Source organism: Lactuca virosa, chromosome 8 (genome assembly GCF_052849685.1).
Source record: "Lactuca virosa cultivar CGN04683 chromosome 8, Lactuca_virosa_CGN04683_v6, whole genome shotgun sequence".
NCBI classification, from domain to species: Eukaryota; Viridiplantae; Streptophyta; class Magnoliopsida; order Asterales; family Asteraceae; genus Lactuca; species Lactuca virosa.
In genome coordinates, this window is record NC_136433.1 from 389767938 (window position 1) to 389788009 (window position 20072).

At 40.5% G+C, this 20072-nt stretch overlaps 1 protein-coding gene across 1 annotated transcript; it reads left to right on the forward strand.

Moving 5' to 3' along the window:
- Nucleotides 1-12029: 12029 nt before the first annotated feature.
- Nucleotides 12030-17550, forward strand: LOC145133595 (BRCT domain-containing protein At4g02110-like). The gene is made up of 10 exons (XM_079068517.1): nucleotides 12030-12469; nucleotides 12665-12754; nucleotides 12925-13029; nucleotides 13218-13319; nucleotides 13419-13503; nucleotides 13775-13844; nucleotides 14002-14046; nucleotides 14147-16327; nucleotides 16420-16636; nucleotides 16727-17550. Exons 1-10 carry the CDS (start codon nucleotides 12371-12373, stop codon nucleotides 17291-17293), a joined length of 3561 nt encoding a protein of 1186 aa, XP_078924643.1. The 5' UTR covers nucleotides 12030-12370; the 3' UTR covers nucleotides 17294-17550.
- The last annotated feature ends 2522 nt before the right edge of the window (nucleotides 17551-20072 follow it).

Consider the following 20072-nt stretch of genomic DNA (forward strand, 5'->3'; position numbering starts at 1 on the left):
TTTACTTGAGATCTATGCTGGATGAAAGATTTAAACTTTTTTTTTCAGATCTAAACTGTATATGTATTTTATATCTACAAATATGTTGGGTAAAACATGGGTAGATGAAATAGTTGATGTGTGATGAAATAAAATGACGAGAGGCCTCGGTGTTGACGATGATCCAGTCATCTAGCGAAGTATGGATGACGACCACAAATTTTTCTAGACAGTCCAGTGGAACGCTAGCAAGATCGCAACCTGTAGGTGTTTGTGAACGATGTGTTCACCGGTGTGCTCCATCCCCCTCATGGTTGCCTTACGGACATATATGGCTGAGGAATCCCCTTAGCAGTAGTGTCCATCCCGATGAAATTCCTTAGGATAGGTCCTTTATGATAGACGATTTAGGGACATAAAGTGAGCATAACGGGAACGGGTAATCGGGTTGAATGATTGTTGAAAATAATAAACTTATTTATTGTGGGTTGAAAACCCTATGTGCTCACCAGGATCCCCAGCCTGACCCACTCAATTTTTGTATTACAGGTAGTGACACAAGAGCATAGATGTGATGATCTGATGAGAGATTATGGATTATAGGCGAGTAGAAATAAATAGAATGTTGTAAGGCCTATGTTGTTTCTGAGGCCTAATTTGTTTTGTGGCATATGTTGTTTTGTTTATGCTTTTGATCTGTATCGACAATGACATCCCGAGGTTTTTTTGGATTAGTGTCCAGGTCCATAACTATAATTGGTATGTACTTGATCCGATTTGGCATGGTCCATTTGGGTTGCATGGCATCGGAACAATTTCGATAGACTTTTGTGAGAAAATGATTTTTATGATTTATTAATATATTATAAGTTCTAATATATTAATACGAAATCATATTATTTAATTAGTATTGATCAGGAATTAATTTGGAATTAATTCTGTGATCAAAAGAGACTAACTAAATATTTGGGGATTGATTATGTAAATCATTCATTCTTATATATGTGGACTTATGATCCATAGTTCTTCATGTTGGGCTAAACCCATGGGGTAACCCATGGATACTCCATGGAGGTTTTAACCCATGGAACATGAAGAATATGGAAAGTCATGAGTTACATGGTGTAACCCTAATAGCCAACTCGACGCGTCGGCTAGGGTTTTCCCCGACGAGTCTGGACATGAGTAACTCGGCGAGTTGATGAGACAACTCGACGAGTTAAGTTGGATTTTCGTGACATTTCTGAAGGAACGGGGGGACTTGACGGGTCACATAGTTGCACTCGATGAGTCGGGTCAACATGGACTATTGACTCGAGTGTTGACTTCGGTTGACTTTAGGGTTTGGTCAAGTCGGGGATTATGTAGACCATGGAGGGGTAAAATGGTCTTTTACCCATCCCAAGAGATTAGAGAGAGAAAATAGCTTGGTTTATTTAGAGTGTGATTTAAGTGTTAATTAGAGATAATTATTGTATGTGTTATGCGGAGGCTAGATCGGTGATTCGTGTACGAAGTTTATTTGCTTGCTTACGAGGTGGGTCTTCTCACTATACTTACCTTGAGTGGTAATTTGTGTGACCGGAGGGTCTTGTATGCTATTATTGAGTATTGTGATATCTTACATTATGTCTTTGTGATTTATGTTGTGTATTATTCTGAGCTTTACTAAGTTAGGACCGGAGGGTCCACCTGAGTTGTGGGACCGGAGGGTTCCACTGAGACACATTGACCGGCGGGTCTTATTCGAGATATAGCCATGAGAGGCTAAGGAGATGTGTGTGGTATTTTGGGTAACTCACTAAGCTTCGTGCTTACCGTGTTATGTGATATGTGTTTCAGGTACTTCTCAGGATCGCGGGAAGGCGTCGGCTTGATTGTACACACGAGATGGAGATTATGTTTTGAGGATCCTGGATTTTATCAAATAATTATGGATTTGTGTTTTTAACAATTTGACAATTGTGGTTTTTGGAATATGATATTGAGATTTATGTGGTTTTGGAAATGAAAATTTTGCTTGAAAATTTTGAGTGTTACAAGTTGGTATCAGAGCCTTGGTTTGAGGGATTCAGATGTACTCTCGAGTATGTCTGGACTCAAACTGGGGATTTGAGAACTTTTTTTTAGAAAGAAATGATTTTTCTAAAAACGAGTAAGAGCTTTTAAGAGATAACGAGACGGAGCAGTGTGTACAATCAGCCAGAGCCCGAACGGTGATTCCCAAAATACCATTACTTGTTTGTATTATGAGATATTTATGAGATATTAGAGGTGCATGCTAGAGGATAGGCTAGGTACTTCAGAATTTAGAGTTAGAGTTTCCTAATTCATGAGGCCTTAGCCTAGGGTATGCTATTGATTGATCTTATTTGTTATTTGCTCTGTGTGTACTGAGTAGGAGAGACATAGCAGGAATATTTTAGAGAGAGTTTGAGTGATCTAGGAGAGATACCTAGATGATCATAGAGGAATCTACCGAGAGAGTAGTTTGATACGCGTGAGGGATGGAGTACTGTGAATTAGGATCCTAGGAGTAGGACTTGGGATGACTACAGGTTGGTGTGGAAGGTAGTATTGGGCCCCGTACTACTGAAAGCATCAGATCTATATGCAACCCAAGTAAGAATCCTTGGGATGCTCAGGAGCATGTAGGGGTGGGAAATCAAGTGTGAGTATGCTCAAGCGAGTCTCTGATGATTTTCGTGTTGTGTTTCAGAGACATTATGGTGGGTACACGCCACAACCCCGAGGGCACCAGTGACACCAGTGACGAGGAGATCTGCAGGATCATCCATGCTGAGGTGGGCGCAACTATCATAGAGGCCATACCAGAGATGTTCGGGTCTATTAAGACCATGTTGATTGAGACCTTCGATGAGCGCTATGATGTTGTTACTGAGGCTTCTGTTGCCGCAGCCACCGCAACCCTAGCTGCTTCGAGCCCATAGGGGGTGACTCGTTGTTGTTCTGGGAGTTCAGCAACACGAAGCCACCAGAGTTTGATGGGACTCAGGACCTGATTGCTGCTATGAGATGGATCTCCGACATCGATGGGTGTTTCCATACGTGTTCATGCCCAGAGCACCTGAGATTTCGGTTCGCGCTCAACCAGCTTCGCTTGGGAGCGAAGGACTGGTGGAAGTTTGTGACTGCCAACTTTACTCCTGCAGATCATGCTGAAGTGACATGGGAGAGGTTTACACAGTTGTTCCGAGACGAGTATGTTCCCCCGGTGGAGAGGGAACGGTTAGCCCAAGAGTTTATGTCTCTCAAACAGAAGACAGAAACTGTGACCGAGATCATGAGGATGTTCCATGAGAGGGTGTTGTTTTGCCACGAGCACGTGTCTACTGAGCAGGCACGTGTGAGCCGATATCTGAGCATACTGAGGAGGGATATACGAGAGTTCGTGGTGAACTCGTCATACCAGACATTGGATGAGCTTCAGACCAATGCCATGAGGAGGGAGATTGAGCTTGAGTTGCAGACCAGAGCGAAGGAGGAGTCCCGGGGTAGAGACAAGAGACCGATACAGTCGCAGCCGGCGACGAAGCGGGCAAAGCCCGCTGATACGAGAGTTGGGGGTCAGAAGGGTCGCACTTGTGGCAAGTGCGGCAAGAGTCACGAGGGATCATGTCGGGCAGGGATTTGCTGAAAATGTGGCAAGGAGGGGCACCTGGCGAAGGATTGCCCCAAGGGGTTTGCAGTTTGCTTTCACTGCAACCAGACCGGCCATCGGAAGGCTAAGTGCCCTCAGCTCATTCAAGGATCAACCCAAGTTTCCGCTCCTGCTGCTCTGCGAGCTACTGATAGTCGACCAACGAAGGTCGAGACACCGAAAGCTCGCGGGAGAGCTTTTCGGCTGACAGCGGAGGAGGTCCGCGCAACACCTGATGTCGTGGCTGGTACGTAATTCCTTATTTCCATTATTTTGAGATTTGTCTATGCTTATATTGTGTTGCACATAGGTACTTTTCTTGTGAGTTATGTGCCTGCTTTGGTGTTATTTGACTCAGGTGCGAGTCGATCCTTCGTGTCTTTAGCTTTTAGTCGTCACATTAGTATCAGGCGAGAGGTGTTGAGTTGACCTTTGAGGGTTTCTATAGCCGACGAGCATGCGGTTTTTGCCACTGATGTATTCCGAGGATGTGTACTAGAGATTTTTGGTGTTGAGTTCCCGATAGATCTGGTGCCGATAGCGATGGGTGATGGCTGTGTCATAGTGGGCATGGATTGGTTGAGTCGGTTTGGAGCTGTGATCGACTGTGAGCGCCAGATGGTGACCATACGAGACCCTAGTGGGGGAGTGCTTACGGTGTATGGCGAGGGTACCAGATCTGGATCAGATTTCTGCTCTGCTGCCAGAGCGAGACAGAGTCTACAACAGGGCATTATGGGCTTTTTGGCGTACGTGATGGATACGCGGGTTGCTACAGAGAGGTCGAGTTCTATCTTCGAGGTTCCGATAGTGTGTGAGTTTCCGAATGTTTTCCCTGAGGAATTGCCAATGTGCCTCCCGAGAGGCAAGTGGAGTTCCGGATCGATTTGGTTTCGGGTGCGGCGCCTATTGCCAAGGCACCTTATCGCCTTGCGCCGCCTAAGATGCAGGAGTTATCCTCGCAGCTTCAGGAGCTGTTGGGGAAGGGTTTTATTAGACTGAGTAGCTCACCGTGGGGGAGCGCCGATCCTTTTTATCAAGAAAAATGATGGTTCACATCGGATGTGCATCGATTACCGGGAGTTGAACAAGCTGACGGTCAAGAACCGTTATCCACTACCGAGGATCGACGTTTATTCGATCAGTTGCAGGGGGCATCTTGGTTTTCCAAGATTAATTTGAGATCTGGATATCATCAAATGATAGTTTGCGAGGAGGATATCCAGAAGACGACCTTTAGGACTCGTTATGGGCACTAGGAGTTTGTGGTGATGCCTTTCGGGCTCACCAATGCACCGAAAGTGTTCATGGATCTCATGAACCCGGTGTGTAGGCCCATGTTGGATCGGTTTGTGATCGTGTTCATCGATGATATTTGGGTATACTCGAGGTCCATACAGCAGCACGAGGAGCATCTTCGGGAGATTCTTGGAGTATTGAGGACGGAGAGGCTTTACGCCAAATTCTCCAAGTGTGATTTCTGGTTACGAAAGGTCCAGTTCCTGGGGCACCTCGTTAATCAGAATGAGATTTTGGTCGACTCGGCCAAGATTGAGGCAGTTATGCGGTGGGAGGTGCCGAGATCCCAGTCTGAGATCAGGTTTTTTCTGGGTTTGGCCGGCTACTACCAGAGATTTATTAGATATTTCTCCACGATTGTCGTTCCTCTTACGAGATTGACCATGAAGGGTGTTACTTTTGCCTGGGGGCCCGAGCAGCAGGCCTCATTCGAGACTATTCGTCAGAGATTGGGCGAAGCTCCAGTGTTATCCCTTCCTGAGGGAGTGGAGGACTTCGTAGTTTACTGCGATGCATCTATATCAGGGATGGGTGCCGTATTGATGCAGAGGGGACACGTGATTGCATATGCATCGAGGCAGTTGAAGCCTCATGAGACGAGGTATCCCACCCATGATTTGGAGTTAGGGGAGGTGGTGTTCTCCCTCAAGATTTGGTGCCACTATCTGTACGGTGTTCAGTGTACCATATACACGGACCATAAGAGTCTGAAGTACCTTATGGATCAGCCCAACCTGAATATGAGACAGAGGAGATGGTTGGATGTAGTGAAGGACTACGACTGTGAGATCTTATATCACTCAGGCAAGACTAATGTGGTAGCCGATGCCTTGAGCCGTAGAACAGAGAGTGCTCCGATCCGAGACGTGTGTATGAGGATGACGGTGATGACTCCAGTCCTAGATACCATTCGAGAGGCTCAAGTGGAGGCTGTGAGGCCAGAGAACCGCAAGATGGAGCGGTTGATCGGACAGTTTCCGAGTTTGAGACGGATAGTCGGGGGCTTATTACCTATCATGGGCGGATATGGGTGCCGTATACGGGTGGAGCTCGGCGTATTTTGATGGAGGAGACCCATCGGACGAGATTCTCAATCCACCCGGGAGCCACCAAGATGTATTTGGATTTGAATAGGGATTATTGGTGGCCCTGTATGAAGAAAGATGTGGCATGGGTAGTCGAGAGATGCTTGACCTGTCGTTAGGTTAAGGCGGAGCACCAGCGTCCACATGGCCTGTTGCAGCCTTTAGAGGTTCCCCAGTGGAAGTGGGAGCATATCTCAATGAATTTTATCACCAATTTACCGAAGATCGTGCGAGGCGTTGATACGATATGGGTGATTGTAGACCGGTTGACGAAGAGTGCTCACTTTTTGGCGATCAGTGAGAGCTCTTCTGCTGAGAAATTGGTCGAGATCTATGTTCGAGAGGTGGTAGCACGACATGGGGTGCCAACGTCGATAGTGTCAGATCGAGATGTGCGTTTTACTTCCAGGTTCTGGTAGAAATTTCATGAGGAGTTGGGTACCCGGTTGCACTTCAGTTCAAACTATCACCCAAAGACAGACGGGCAGAGTAAGCAGACGATTCAGACGCTCGAGGACATGTTGCGTGCATGTGTCATGGACTTCGGTAGAAGTTGGGACACTTACTTGCCCTTGGCTGAGTTTTCATATAATAACAACCATCATTCCAGTATCGGTTGCCTCCCTTCGATCTTTTATACGGGAGGAGATGTCGGACTCCCATTTGTTGGGGGGAGGTAGGGCAGAGAGTGATGGGGAGCACTGAGATAGTGCTCAAGACGACATAGCAGATACAGCAGGTCAGACAGAGGTTACTGACGACCCAGAGTCGTCAGAAGAGTTACGCAGACCGACGACGATCGAAGTTAGAGTTCCAGATCAGAGATTTTGTCCTCCTGAAGGTGTCCCCATGGAAGGGTGTGATTCGATTTAGGAAGCGGGGCAAGCTGGGCCATAGATATATTGGACTTTTCAGGGTGATCGCCCGAGTGGGTAAGGTAGCTTACCGGTTGGAGCTACCTGTAGAGTTGATCCAGATTCATAACACCTTCCACGTGTCCCAGCTGAGAAGTGTGTAGTCGATGAGACGACAGTGGTACCCTTAGAGGACATTCAGGTGGATGCGAGCCTGAACTACATTGAGAGACCGATAGCGATCTTGGATAGGAAGGTGAAAGTTTTGAGGAATAAGGAAGTGTCTTTGGTTCAAGTTCAGTGGCAACAGCGGAAGGGATCCGAGTGGACTTGAGAGCCGGAGTCCGAGGTGCGAGAGCAGTATCCAGAGTTATTCTCAGGAAACGAATTTGAGGGCGAATTCTGATTCTAGTGGGGGAGAATTGTAACATCCCGAGTCCCAGGTATAATATTTTTATATTTTTCATGATTTTGACTGAGCAACTCGACGAATTGGAGTCCCCAACTCGTCGAGTAGAGAGGGTTTTGGGCCGCGTGGGTTTTACGACCGACTCGACAAGTTGGAGGGACCAACTCGACGAGTTGACGCTGTGAGAGGAAACCCTAATTTTTCGGGTTTCTGTCCTATTTAAAGGGCCTTAAGCCCTCATTTCCGCCACCCTTGTTACTTTAGAGCTTTGTGAGAAACCCTAGACCAGTTCCACTCGTTGTGTGTGTGTGAGAGAGAGAAAGAAAGAGAGAGAGAGAGAGAGAAACTAAATTGAGTGTTCTTGTGTATCTTTGGAAGGAGATTTGGAGAGCATTGCGGATTGGATCGAGGAGGGGCTGTGGATCCAATGTTCTTCAATGATTAGCTTCTGTGTGGAGGTAAAAAGCTACTATCTTGATCATTTCTTTGTGAGATCTTAGTTTAGGGAGTTTTTAGAGTTTTCTCTCATCCATCTTGTGTTATTGAGTCACTTGAGCATATCATGAGGTTGAAACCTCAGATCTGGACAGTAGGAGGTTTGGAGAGCCCAAAGATCCGAGCTTTAATGAGCTAGAGGCAAGCTTTTGTGCATCCAACCCAAAATGGAACTTGTTTTGGCATTTCAAGCCTTAAGTGCCATGCATGGACGTAAAGATTGCTTCTTTATGTGGTATCCCAGCCTTGGGAGGCTATATCTAGAGTTTAGGGTTGTAACTCTGTCTTAAAATGTCTGAATGAGAAAAATAGACTTAAGGGACTCGCCGAGTTGATGAGCCAACTCGACGAGTCGGCTAGGGTTTTCCTCGACAAGTCTGGACATGAGTAATTCGGTGAGTTGATGAGACAACTCGACGAGTTAAGTTGGATTTTCGCGACATTTCTGAATGAACGAGGGGTTTCGACGAGTCACATAGTTTCACTCGACGAGTTGGGTCAACATGGACTGTTGACTCGAGTGTTGACTTCGGTTGACTTTAGGGTTTGGTCAAGTCGGGGATTATGGAGACCATGGAGGGGTAAAATGGTCTTTTGCCCATCCCAAGAGATTAGAGAAAGAAAATAGCTTGGTTTATTTAGAGTGTGATTTAAGTGTTAATTAGAGATAATTATCGTATGTGTTATGCGGAGGCTAGATCGGTGATTCGTGTACGAGGTTTATTTGCTTGCTTACGAGGTGGGTCTTCTCACTATACTTACATTGAGTGGTAATTTGTGTGACCGGAGGGTCTTGTATGCTATTATTGAGTATTGTGATATCCTACATTATGTCTTTGTGATTTATGCTGTGTATTATTCTGAGCTTTACTGAGTTAGGATCGGAGGGTCCACCCGAGTTGTGGGACCGAAGGGTTCCACCGAGACACATTGACCGGAGCGTCTTATTCGAGATATAGCCATGCGAGGCTAATGAGATGTGTGTGGTATTTTGGGGAACTCACTAAGCTTCGTGCTTACCGTGTTATGTGATATGTGTTTCAGGTACTTCTCAGGATCGCGGGAAGGCGCCGGCTTGACTGTACACACGAGATGGAGATTATGTTTTGAGGATCCTGAATTTTATCAAATAATTGTTTTTAACAATTTGACAATTGTGGTTTTTGGAATATAATATTGAGATTTATGTGGTTTTGGAAATGAAAATTTTGCTTGAAAATTTAGAGCGTTACACGCAGACTCCTAGCATCCTAACATAATCAATAAAGGCTGAAATTAGTGCCTTCGACACACTAAACCCAGTGAGGAAACTCACCTCAAATGCTGAATCTCATAAAAAGAAATCCCTAGTTACTGCCCTGACGACTCCCCGATCTCATGTCTAAACTTTAGATCCATTCATAATGGAACGTCTAAAGCCATGAAGTTGCAAACTTTATGGCCATGCATGGCTACAATGAGCCCAACACCAATATCCTAACTCAAAATCAACTATAAGGCTCCAAAACTCCTGCATGGAAGATTATGAGGACCCAATATTGCATTTTATGATTCTAGACTCACTACTATGCTTGAAAGGACAGTCCAAATCTCTGGAGCATTCCAAAATCACAAAGATCAAGTATTTGGGACCAAAAAGAACACAAACTAGCCCTAAGTCAAGATCTAACAAATGAGACATCAAGATCTGAACTTATACCTCAAAATGATGCTCAAATATGTCAAGAGTCCATATCCACAAGCTAGAGAGCAACCACAATACTCCAGAGATCTTCATTCTCTTATCAAGAACACTAAATGACACCAAAAAGATGAACCAAGGCTTCAAACTCTCATACACACTTAGGGTTTTCGAAATGAGGATGGAGGCTGGAGTGGTAAAGGGTTTTGAAGCCATAATGTTCTTTAAATAGGGTGCAAACCCTATAAATTAGGGTTTCGTCTCTACGTGCAAATGCCTGACATCTATCATAGAACGCCTGGCGTTTGAACGCCTAGCGTTCCATGCCAAACGCTTGGCGTTTGGACCAAAGTGTCAAAAATTAACACAACAAGGTTAAAAGTGTAAATACATGGAAACCATGGTGCTACAGTATGACATGTTTGGTAATTTACCCTGTAAAATATTGTTAAATAGCGGAGACGCTCCAAGCACATTCAAGTCGTTGTTTGACCACGCCATACCAAATAATGCATGCCAAAACCACAGGTCATGTGAAACAACTGCCTCTAATATAATAGTCAACACACAATGATCACCTAGCGTGAATTGACATCGCCATGCATTGAGACAATTTGCCCACTCCCAATGTGTACAATCAAGGCTACCAAACATTTATGGAAAACCATGTTTAGCTTGACGTGCGACATACAACTGTTCGACATCACTTGTAGTCGGATTTCGCAAGTATATGTCACCGTAAAACTCTATAACATACTCAGAAAAAAATATGCACGTTCTCGACCTGTCCTCTCAGACATTTTCAAATAATCGTCCGATGCGTCTGCAACTATGTCGTATGCCAATTGTCTAAGAGTTGCTGTGCAGTTTTTTAGTGGTGGAACCAATCTATTGTCACGGATAGCACGTGCTACCCCATGTTATTCCCACAAGTATTAATGATGTTGGGATTTTATTTTTCTATGTACACAGGCTTAATAAAAAGTCAAAAAAACTATATTTTAGTACAATTGCAACCCACTAAATAAATTAATTCTTCGCCACAAGGCATTTCTCTTTCTTTGTTAACATTAATGATCTACATATTATTATCAACTTTGTTTAATTCATATATCACGTTACCAAGTTTGAATTATAATTATAAGGCATTTCTCTTTCTTTGTTAACATTAATTATCTACGCATTATTATCAACTTTGTTTAATTCATATATCACGTTACCAAGTTTGAATTATAATTATATTTGCAAGTATGCTATTTACCATATACCAAATCCCCAAATACATATATAGATTTATTGAGATATATCATATACATTACACCACTTAAATTTTTATTTAAGATGTATTTTTTTCAAATATTTTATATTAATTGTGATATTTTCTTAATGCGGTTCGATTATCGGTCAGTTTGATGGCCACAACAAACTTAAAAACGTTGTTTTTTTTTGGGTCAAGTTTAAAATGCAAGACTTTTGCGCTATTTTTTATATTTAATGAAATCGTAATTTAAAAAAAATTATCTTAATATCTTTTATTGAGATTTTTTTGTGCTACCCTTTGCAAAATTTTATGGTTCCACAACTGCATTTTTGTATTGTAGTAAAACTACGTTTAACTTTACATCCCATCTCAATTGAAAAAACTCATAACTGTTTGCCAAATCTCTAGCTATACGTAAGTTTAAATTTCTACTAATACGAAAACGTTCTTCGAATTTTGATAGGTTGTATAAACTACCAGAGACAAAGTAATCATGTACCAAAAGCTCGTTTGCCGCAATACGATCCCAGTTGATCGAAGGTCTACGCTTCTTCTCGACATTTGAACGTTTTGCTATTTGACACATTGTCGCGTGCCGTTGACAACAACATGTACACAACCAAATCATCATCATAATCATCATCATCATCATCATCGGATGAAGAAGAAGAAATTGAAGCCAAAAAATTATTCATATTGTTGAAAGAGTGTGTTTGTAGGATGAAAAACATGTTTAAGTGTATGTATTTATAGGGATTAAGTTTAATTATTATTATTATTATTATTATTTTATGGCGCTAACGCACAAAAGAAACGGTCAAAATGCATTAACCAATCAAAACGCCCGTGAACGTTCGTAGCCAAAGCCACTTCACAAGACACCTACGCCCCTTGGGGGCGGTGTTCATGCATGAGTTGATGTGTCACGTTCACGCGTAGGGTTGTGCCCCATACCAAAAAGCCTTATCTATTTGGTACTTGGTAAGTCCAATCGTCGGTTCTCAAATAAGCTAAAAGAACCCGGTATCGGTTTGTCTCTTTGCTTGAAGGAGTAGATTTAATTATTATTTAGACTTTAGAATAGATTTATTGATCATGTGATTCTTTTCTCCATTTCATAATTTCTTGGTTTGAGAAAGCAAGAGGGATTCATGAGGTCCAAGCCCAACCCGCAAGTTTAAATGAACAGCCCAAAGCCCCAAATTGCATCCGATAATTGAGACAATGGGGGCAAAATGCTCCATTGAAAAAAGGTGTGACGTGGGGGATGAAGATTCAAGAACATGAACATCTACGTGTCAAAACTTGCAAATTGCGATCCACACCCATCAAACGGCGGGATATTCAGCGAAACTTTTTATTTTCTCCCGCTCTCTGTTCAAAATCGAAAACAAAAAAAATCGAAGACAGCTGTAAAATCCCCTTTTTACCCTTGCCGTCATTCATTTCATTCCAATCACTATCCATACTCCTTCCCCGAGAAGCTTTGCATTTCGTTCATCTATCCCTGCGATTCATTCATCTCATGCTTTCATCAGTTTCTCATCGACGATCTGTAGTCTCATCGCCACCAATCTTCCGGATTTCAGTCTCTTTTCAAATCACCACCACTTTTCCCACGTCCGGTGAACAAGTTGGGAAGAACGATGGAAAACCATCAAAATTCGCCGTTTGACCGTCCATCTCAAGTCTTCCGTGGCATTCGCTTTGTTCTTCTTGGTTTCGATCCTATCAACAAAGCTCAGGTTCAAAATAGTTTTTTTGGTTATTGATTTGTTCATATCTTTCACATTGCTCAGTATGATGGCTTGATGGAGGATATGTTGTTGGAGACTACCCCTCTTAACAAACTTGTGTTCATTTTATAAGTATTTAATTGCTACCAAGAGGTATTTCGAACTTGGACTTATCGCTTCATTTATTTTGAATTATATTTACAGGTTTCGCGGAAGCTTGTTAATGGCGGAGGCATTGATGCTGGTCTATATGGTCCCAGTTGCACTCATGTTATTGTCAATAAGCTTGTTTATGTAAATTTACTACCCCTCGTTGTTATGTCACCTTCCCGGATTCCCCAATTTGTATTTCATGTGCTTTTTCTTGTATTAGACTACCGGAGTCCGTTTTTGTTTATGTTTGTATATTCCAGTTTCAGCTATTGATAATTTAACTATAGATATCTTCGTGTTGCTTGTTGCAGGATGATCCCGTCTGTGTTGCTGCCAGAAGAGATGGGAAGATATTAGTCTCTGGCCTATGGGCTGATCATAGCTTTGACGTTGGAGTACCTGTGGATCCAACCTCGGTAATTACCCCCATCCAATTCGCAAACATTTAGATGCACCCTTCCACCATATGCACACAAAATTAGTTCTTAGAAGTTCCTTGAGATTCAAAAAGGGAGGACAGCTTATTATGATCTTTTCCACGATATGAAAATCGAAAAAAACCATTGCAAACTTTTTGCAGCACTGATACTAGTTCTAATCACAGGTGATGTACAGACCAGTGAGAGATTTGAACGGGATTCCAGGTGGAAAGTCACTAGTTATATGTTTAACAGGATATCAACGTGAAGATCGGGAGGACATTATGGTTTGCCTATTTCTGATCTGCTAACTGCACTCAAACATTTTTATTCAACAAGATAATGGCTTTATATAATCTGAAATTATCCAATGTTATAAATTACAGACCATGGTTGATTTGATGGGTGCGCAGTTTTCAAAACCACTGATAGCAAACAAGGTTACTCATCTTATATGCTACAAATTTGAAGGTGTCATATGTTCTCTTCTTGGCTATACTTCATTCTTTTTGTCTTTTGGTTATCTTTTTAGATGAAAGATCAAGTTTTTTTTCTTTGATAAACTATGAATGGTCCTCCAGCATTTGCATTTTTATATTGGCATGCCTAGTGTTTAAGATTGTTGAGGTTTTATCAGGAGAGATGTTCATAGTTCCTCCTTGTCACCTGTTTATGTAATTTGTATATCCTGTTCTATATTGTTATGGTTGGAAGTGTAAACTGTTAATTTTCAATTTGATAGGGGAGAAGTACCTGCTTGCAAAGAAAATGAAGAGGATAAAGCTTATTAACCATCGATGGTTAGAAGACTGGTATGAATCTTGTTTGCTTACTCTTTATGTGTTATATAGGCTATCTCTTCCTGAGACTTTGTTTACCTTTTTTATAATTTATTTGTTTATTTCATTATACTGTAAGCTTCTATAAAGTTCAAATTTCTGACCTTGATTTCCTCTCTTCATTTTCCAGTTTAAAGGCCTGGGAGATTGTCCCAGAAGCAGATTATACTAGAAGGTGAGACTGAATTTTTCTGTCAATTGTATATGTATGCACATCTTATATAAAATACATCTTTATAGTTATTCATTGAAATGCTTTTTTGTTTTAACTACAGTGGTTATGAGCTGGAGATGGAGGCTGAAGCCAAAGATTCTGAAGATGAAGCAGGAGGTGTTGCTACTGGACTTACTGAAGTGAAGAAGGAAAGCCCGTATAATTCTGTGATGTTAAAGCAGGATGTTTCAACAAGTATACCAAATACCAGTGCTTCTAAAGGGTTTGAAAATGCCAATAACAATGTGTCAGTGACTATGAAGACCACATCTGATCGATTTCTCAATCCCCATGAGAATGTTGTTGGTCTTACCTGTGAGCCATCCAATCTATTTAAAGGAACTACCAGTGGTTCAGCATCCAAGAAATCTCCTTCAAACGAATCAAGAAATGTCATGTCTTCAATTTACTCTAGGAAAGTGCCAATGGGAACCACACCTCCAACAGCAGACACAACAAACGATATGAACAGTGCTAAAAGACTGGATAAGATTAATCTGAGTGATGCCTTCAATATGTCTTCACCTTTTGTAGAAAAAGAGGAGCAAAATGGATCATCTTTTGGTAAGAGGAAGATGGAGATTTCTTCTGGTAGTTCTAAACTACAAAAAATGAGTCGCAATGAAGACACATTGAATAGAGAGAGTCTCCATGTGGAAAGTGTATTTCAAGAAAAGGAAAAGAATCCCTCTACTGAAATGAGCAACCATGTATCACCTGGGACTGGCATCCCTTATGTAAGTGATAGATCTCCTGTAAGTCCTGCACAAAATGTCCCCTTCAACAGCAGTGAAAAGAAGCTGTTAAGTTCTAAGGGTAAAAGTGTAACATGTGATGAAATTTCTACCCCACCTGTACAAGACAAAGGCTTTGATGCAGAATTGAAGGAAGCCAGTGTAGCATCAAAGTTTGGTAGCAGAGATGTTGATATGGTACAACAATTTGAATTTGAAATACCTGCAGCTCAGAAGCCAGAACATGTGATGCAAAGTCTTGAGAAATCATCTCCTTCTGCTGTAACTTGTGATCTTGAGAAATCCAGTACTCCAAACTTGGAGATTAATGAACAGAGCGCTGGATCAGGCTCAAAATCTGTTAGAAGGAAGTCAATCGCCAAGAAATTTTCTGCCCCTAAACAGAATCTAGGTAAAAAGAAGAGTGTGGATCAGAAAGGTTCTATTTATCTACAAAACAGTGAGCCACAGAATGATAGAGTTGATGTTCAGGGAGTAGGTGATGACAAGAATCTTTTTAACTATCAGAAGTTGGAGCCAGTGGCCAAATCAAGTACAGAGATAGAGAAGGAGATGGATATTGAGAAGATGGATGATGAAACTGAGTCTCCAGAGGATAAAGAGGAGCATGGAGCACATACTGCTGATATAGTGATGGAAGAAAATGCACATGGCGATGATGTAAATCAAAGTAATGAAAAAGTTGAAGACGCTTCAGAGGCTGGGAACTCAGTTTCTGTGAATGTGGACAAATCTGATGCTACTGAGAAACATGTGGTTAGTACTAAAGCATCGAGAGAGAAAAAACTCCCTCCAACCCAAAAGTCAAAGAAAAAACCAGATCTTTCAGTCAAAGATGCAAGTGATAAGAAGGAAGTTGAAATCAGGGAAGAAGCAACTCCACTTCGAGCTTCTAAGAGAAGCAAGAGAAATGTAAATGATTTGCAGACAGCAGAAGAAGGTGTTTGTAATGATCCTGAAAGTAAGAATGATGACATCAGCACTGAACATGTGCATTCAGCATCTGAAAAGGAAAAGGATAAGACAGAGAGTGTTAAGACCAACAAGGCAACTAAGAGGAATAAACTTCCTCTGAGCAAAACTAAGAAAGATATTGGTCTTTCTAATTCTGTCAAACAAGTAACCGAAACAAAAACTGTTAACAAGAAGGGTAGTAAACCAAGTTCCAGAGCGTGTGATTTTGAAGCACAGAAGGAAAATATGCAAATTCCTGTTGAAAATAAAAACAATCAGAAACAGAAACAGAAACAGGCCTTAAAATCTGAGAAAATTACCCCCAAGTCTACGAAGGTGAACTCAGAAGAAGCTAAGTGGTTCATATTGAGTGGACATAAGTTGCAAAGAAGGGAGTTCCAGCAGATGATTCGGCCATTAAAAGGGAAAATATGCAGAGTCTCTCACCAATGGTCTTATCAGGCAACTCATTTCATTGTCCCTGATCCCATACGCAGAACAGAGAAATTCTTTGCTGCTGCTGCATCTGGAAGGTAAACAACAAACATAAAACATCTCTTGAGTCTTGAGTCTTTACCTTGCTTTGTGGTTGGTTCTAACTTCTAAGTTTAACTTAACTTGGCAGTTGGATTCTCAAGACTGATTACTTATCTGCAAGTAACGAGGCAGGAAGATTCCTAACAGAGGAACCTTACGAATGGCACAAAAATGGCCTAAGTGAAGATGGTCAAATTAACTTGGAAGCTCCAAGGAAGTGGCGCCTTTTGAAGGAGAAAACCGGGCATGGTGCTTTTTATGGAATGCGGATTGTCATATACGGGGAATGCATTGCACCCACTTTGGTAAATTTTTTTTAAAAAAAAAAAAAAAAAAAATATAGCAACCAACCAAATCCAAATGTTTAGATGGTTTTAATTTGAAACATGTTACAGGACACTCTTAAGCGGGCAGTGAAGGCTGGAGATGGGACCATAGTGGCGACTTCCCCACCATACACCCGCTTTCTAGACACTGGTATCGACTATGCCATTGTGAGCCCTGGCATGCCACATGTCGATATATGGGTTCAGGAGTTCATAAAACATGAGATACCGTGTGTCTCGGCTGATTACCTTGTGGAATATGTATGCAAACCCGGATATCCTCTTGAATCGCATGTCCAATATGATACAAATGTTTGGGCAGAAAGGTCATTTAACAATCTCAAGAATCGTTGTTTAACCATCGAAGAAGAAGAAGAGTCAATGGGTCCCACAACACCTGAGAGCAGTGATGTGGCATGTGAGGTATGTGGATCACGTGACAGAGGTGAAGAAATGTTGATGTGTGGGAATGAAAGCGGTTCGATTGGATGTGGTGTTGGGATGCATATCGATTGTTGTGATCCACCATTTGAAGATGTTCCTGAGGAAGATTGGTTTTGTCTTAATTGTAGCAAACCCAAGGTTACAGTTACTAATAATTCCAAAAAGACCACCAGCAAAAGGAAAGCCAAGTAAACATAACTTCCATTTTTATTTTATTATTATTTTTTTTTAAACCTACCGTTTTGTATATTGTTTTGACATGTAGATATTGTGAGTTAGTTAAAGCTTTAGTTGGATATTAAAGTTAAGTGTCGATTAGCGTCTCTTCTTTTGTTCCTCATTTCTCTACTGCAACATCTCAGGTGCTATAGTGGAGTTGTAAAACTTCATTAGCTTGATTTGCTTTCAAAAGTTTAAAAAACTGGGTGAATCCGATTGCTTTTGTTTAATGGATGAATAATATTTACTTGAGATGGTAGTTGATCGTAATATTAGTTTCTACTAGGTAAAAACTTGTGTGCTATACAGATGGTTGACAACTTAAAATCGCAAAAATAACAAACAATAGGTGACTTGGTATAAAAGAGTGAAACATTAGTAACTAGGTATCTTTAAAGTTTAAACACAAGTTATAAGTTCTAATTTTTAAGAGAAATAAATATATCGGTTTATTGAAATACATTTACTTATAATAATAACAAAAGATGCTCGTGAAGTTGGAGCGCATACTATATCAAAATAGCAATTTGATATTTAAACTAAATAGAAACAAAAAATCTATCTTCTTAATATATATGTTACAAAATGTACAAATTATGAACAACTTAAAGGGTTAAAAGCGGTCGACAAGCATAGAAGCCAAAGTTTCTAGTACCAACTCCATGTTGATTCACATGATTAGACTTGGAGGAATCCGATTCACATGGGCTCAAGCATGGATCAACTTATCGCTGCAATTTTCGTAATCCCAATTTTCTTTGTCAAAATTTAAAGATCACAGGGAAGTTAAAAAAGGTTCACCGATAAAAATAAAAATAAAAACCCAATAATTTTAGGTAAAGGAAAAGAACTACAAGTGTTAAATAAACAATACAACAAATATTTTTTTTTCTACAAAAGTCAATATGCATTTGCAATGCAACAATATACTAAGCAATCAAGGAATAGAACATAAAAAACCCACAAATGGAAATCTTGTATAGCATTGTACTTTGAAATTCTATGCATGATAGCATTGTACTTTAAACTATAATGGGACAAGAAGTCAATATTATAATTCATATCAACATATAATACAACACAATATATTATTATTCAAGAAAGCACAAAAATCACATGTAACTTGTTCTAAATTATCCCCAAAATTCATAAGCCAAACAAAACTGATGTGCACAGACTTCAACCTTCCCCTTTAAGCTTATACTGAAAAGAACATACACAAAAAAATGATCAAGAATGCAAAAATATTAGCAACAATATGGAAAATGGTGAAGATTGAATTACCATATGCCATAGTCAAATTTAACAACAAAATCAATCTCGGACATAAATAACTTGACAATACCCCATTCGCTACATATATCAATACATTTGATTAAACACCTACATCCTCCTTTTGAAGCTAAAACTCACATAAAATGAAAGTACTTTATTTTAAACTAGTTTATAACCCGACGGTTACAAAATTAATTAAAATTTTATAGTAAAAACTCAAAAATTTTAATTAATTATTTTAAATAAATTATTAATTAAGAGATTTTTTTAGTTATATAAATTTTAATAATTGATTTAAATAAATATGTGAAATTATATCATTTTATAATTTGTATTAATTTTATTTTAATTTTTATTCTAATGTTATTAATTTAATGTAATTACTAATTAGAGTGAGAAATTTAAAATTTGAAATGGAGTTGACAAATAACATGCATTAATTAGGAGACATAATAAGGTGACTCATGATAAAAGGAAAATAAAATATGCATTAATTAGGATGCCTAATAGAATGACACATGTCAAAAGGAGAATAGAACTATTCTTTTATTAGAATAGGGATTAATCAAGTAGAGATTAAAATGAAACGTGATGGGGGTTTAATTAAAGGTTTTATACATCAATAATGAAAAGGAAATTGGGTTGGACTGCATGGGAAAAACTACCAAGGATCAGGGACCAATTCTATCAAGTCTGGAGACTTGATCACATGTTTGTTTGAAACTTTATCCATTAAGAAGCTATTAAGTACCATATCTAAAAAGTTAGAAGCTTGGACTTAGTGGTTCAGAGCTTAACAAAATAAGCTGTTGGGGACTTTCACCACGACGCAGTGTGGTGTTGGCCACGACGCGGTGGACTGCAAGTCCCGCGTCTGTTTTGTCGTCTTGTCGCCAAGACATAGTCATGGGGTTGGCCACGACGCGACGGGTCAACCGTTGACTTTTTGATTAGTTTGACTTTTGGTAAAACTTTGGTAGAATTGAGCATTTGACTAAGGGATAGTCTCGATTTGGCATTAGGTTGCTCGGGTTAGTTGTTCTGTTGTTGAGCTTTTGTTGTTTGGTTCAGGTGAGTCTTCTCACTATACTATGTATGATACTAGGTGTCATTGTATGTTTGTTTGTCTTTGTGACTTACATGAAAGACCATGGTTGGATCATGACAGGAAAGACTGCAGCTGGGTTGTAGCAACGGAAGTGAGTGTAATAATATGGTTGGATCATATCATTCATATGGCTGAAATATACTAGGATGAAATAGGCCGTATGTAACGCCCACAAATCCGGGCTAGTCAATTTAGAGACGATGAGCATCAAAAATGAGTTTTTGATGGAAGATTATTTAAAAGGATTAATTTTAACCAAGTTGTAGTAAATGTTACAAGGGTTCCGTACATATAAAGAACGCCGAAATCTGAGTTATAACGAAGAAGTTATGGCCCGTCGAAGTTTTACGGCAAAACCGGCACGGCATC

What these genes read in the sequence shown, in the direction of transcription:
- LOC145133595 (XM_079068517.1), top strand. Translation starts at nt 12,371, where the DNA reads ATGGAAAACCATCAAAATTCGCCGTTTGACCGTCCATCTCAAGTCTTC. An exon ending in AAGATCGGGAGGACATTATG is followed by an intron (nt 13,320 to 13,418) that starts GTTTGCCTATTT and finishes TATAAATTACAG; the next exon opens with ACCATGGTTGATTTGATGGG. An exon ending in AATGCATTGCACCCACTTTG is followed by an intron (nt 16,637 to 16,726) that starts GTAAATTTTTTT and finishes AACATGTTACAG; the next exon opens with GACACTCTTAAGCGGGCAGT.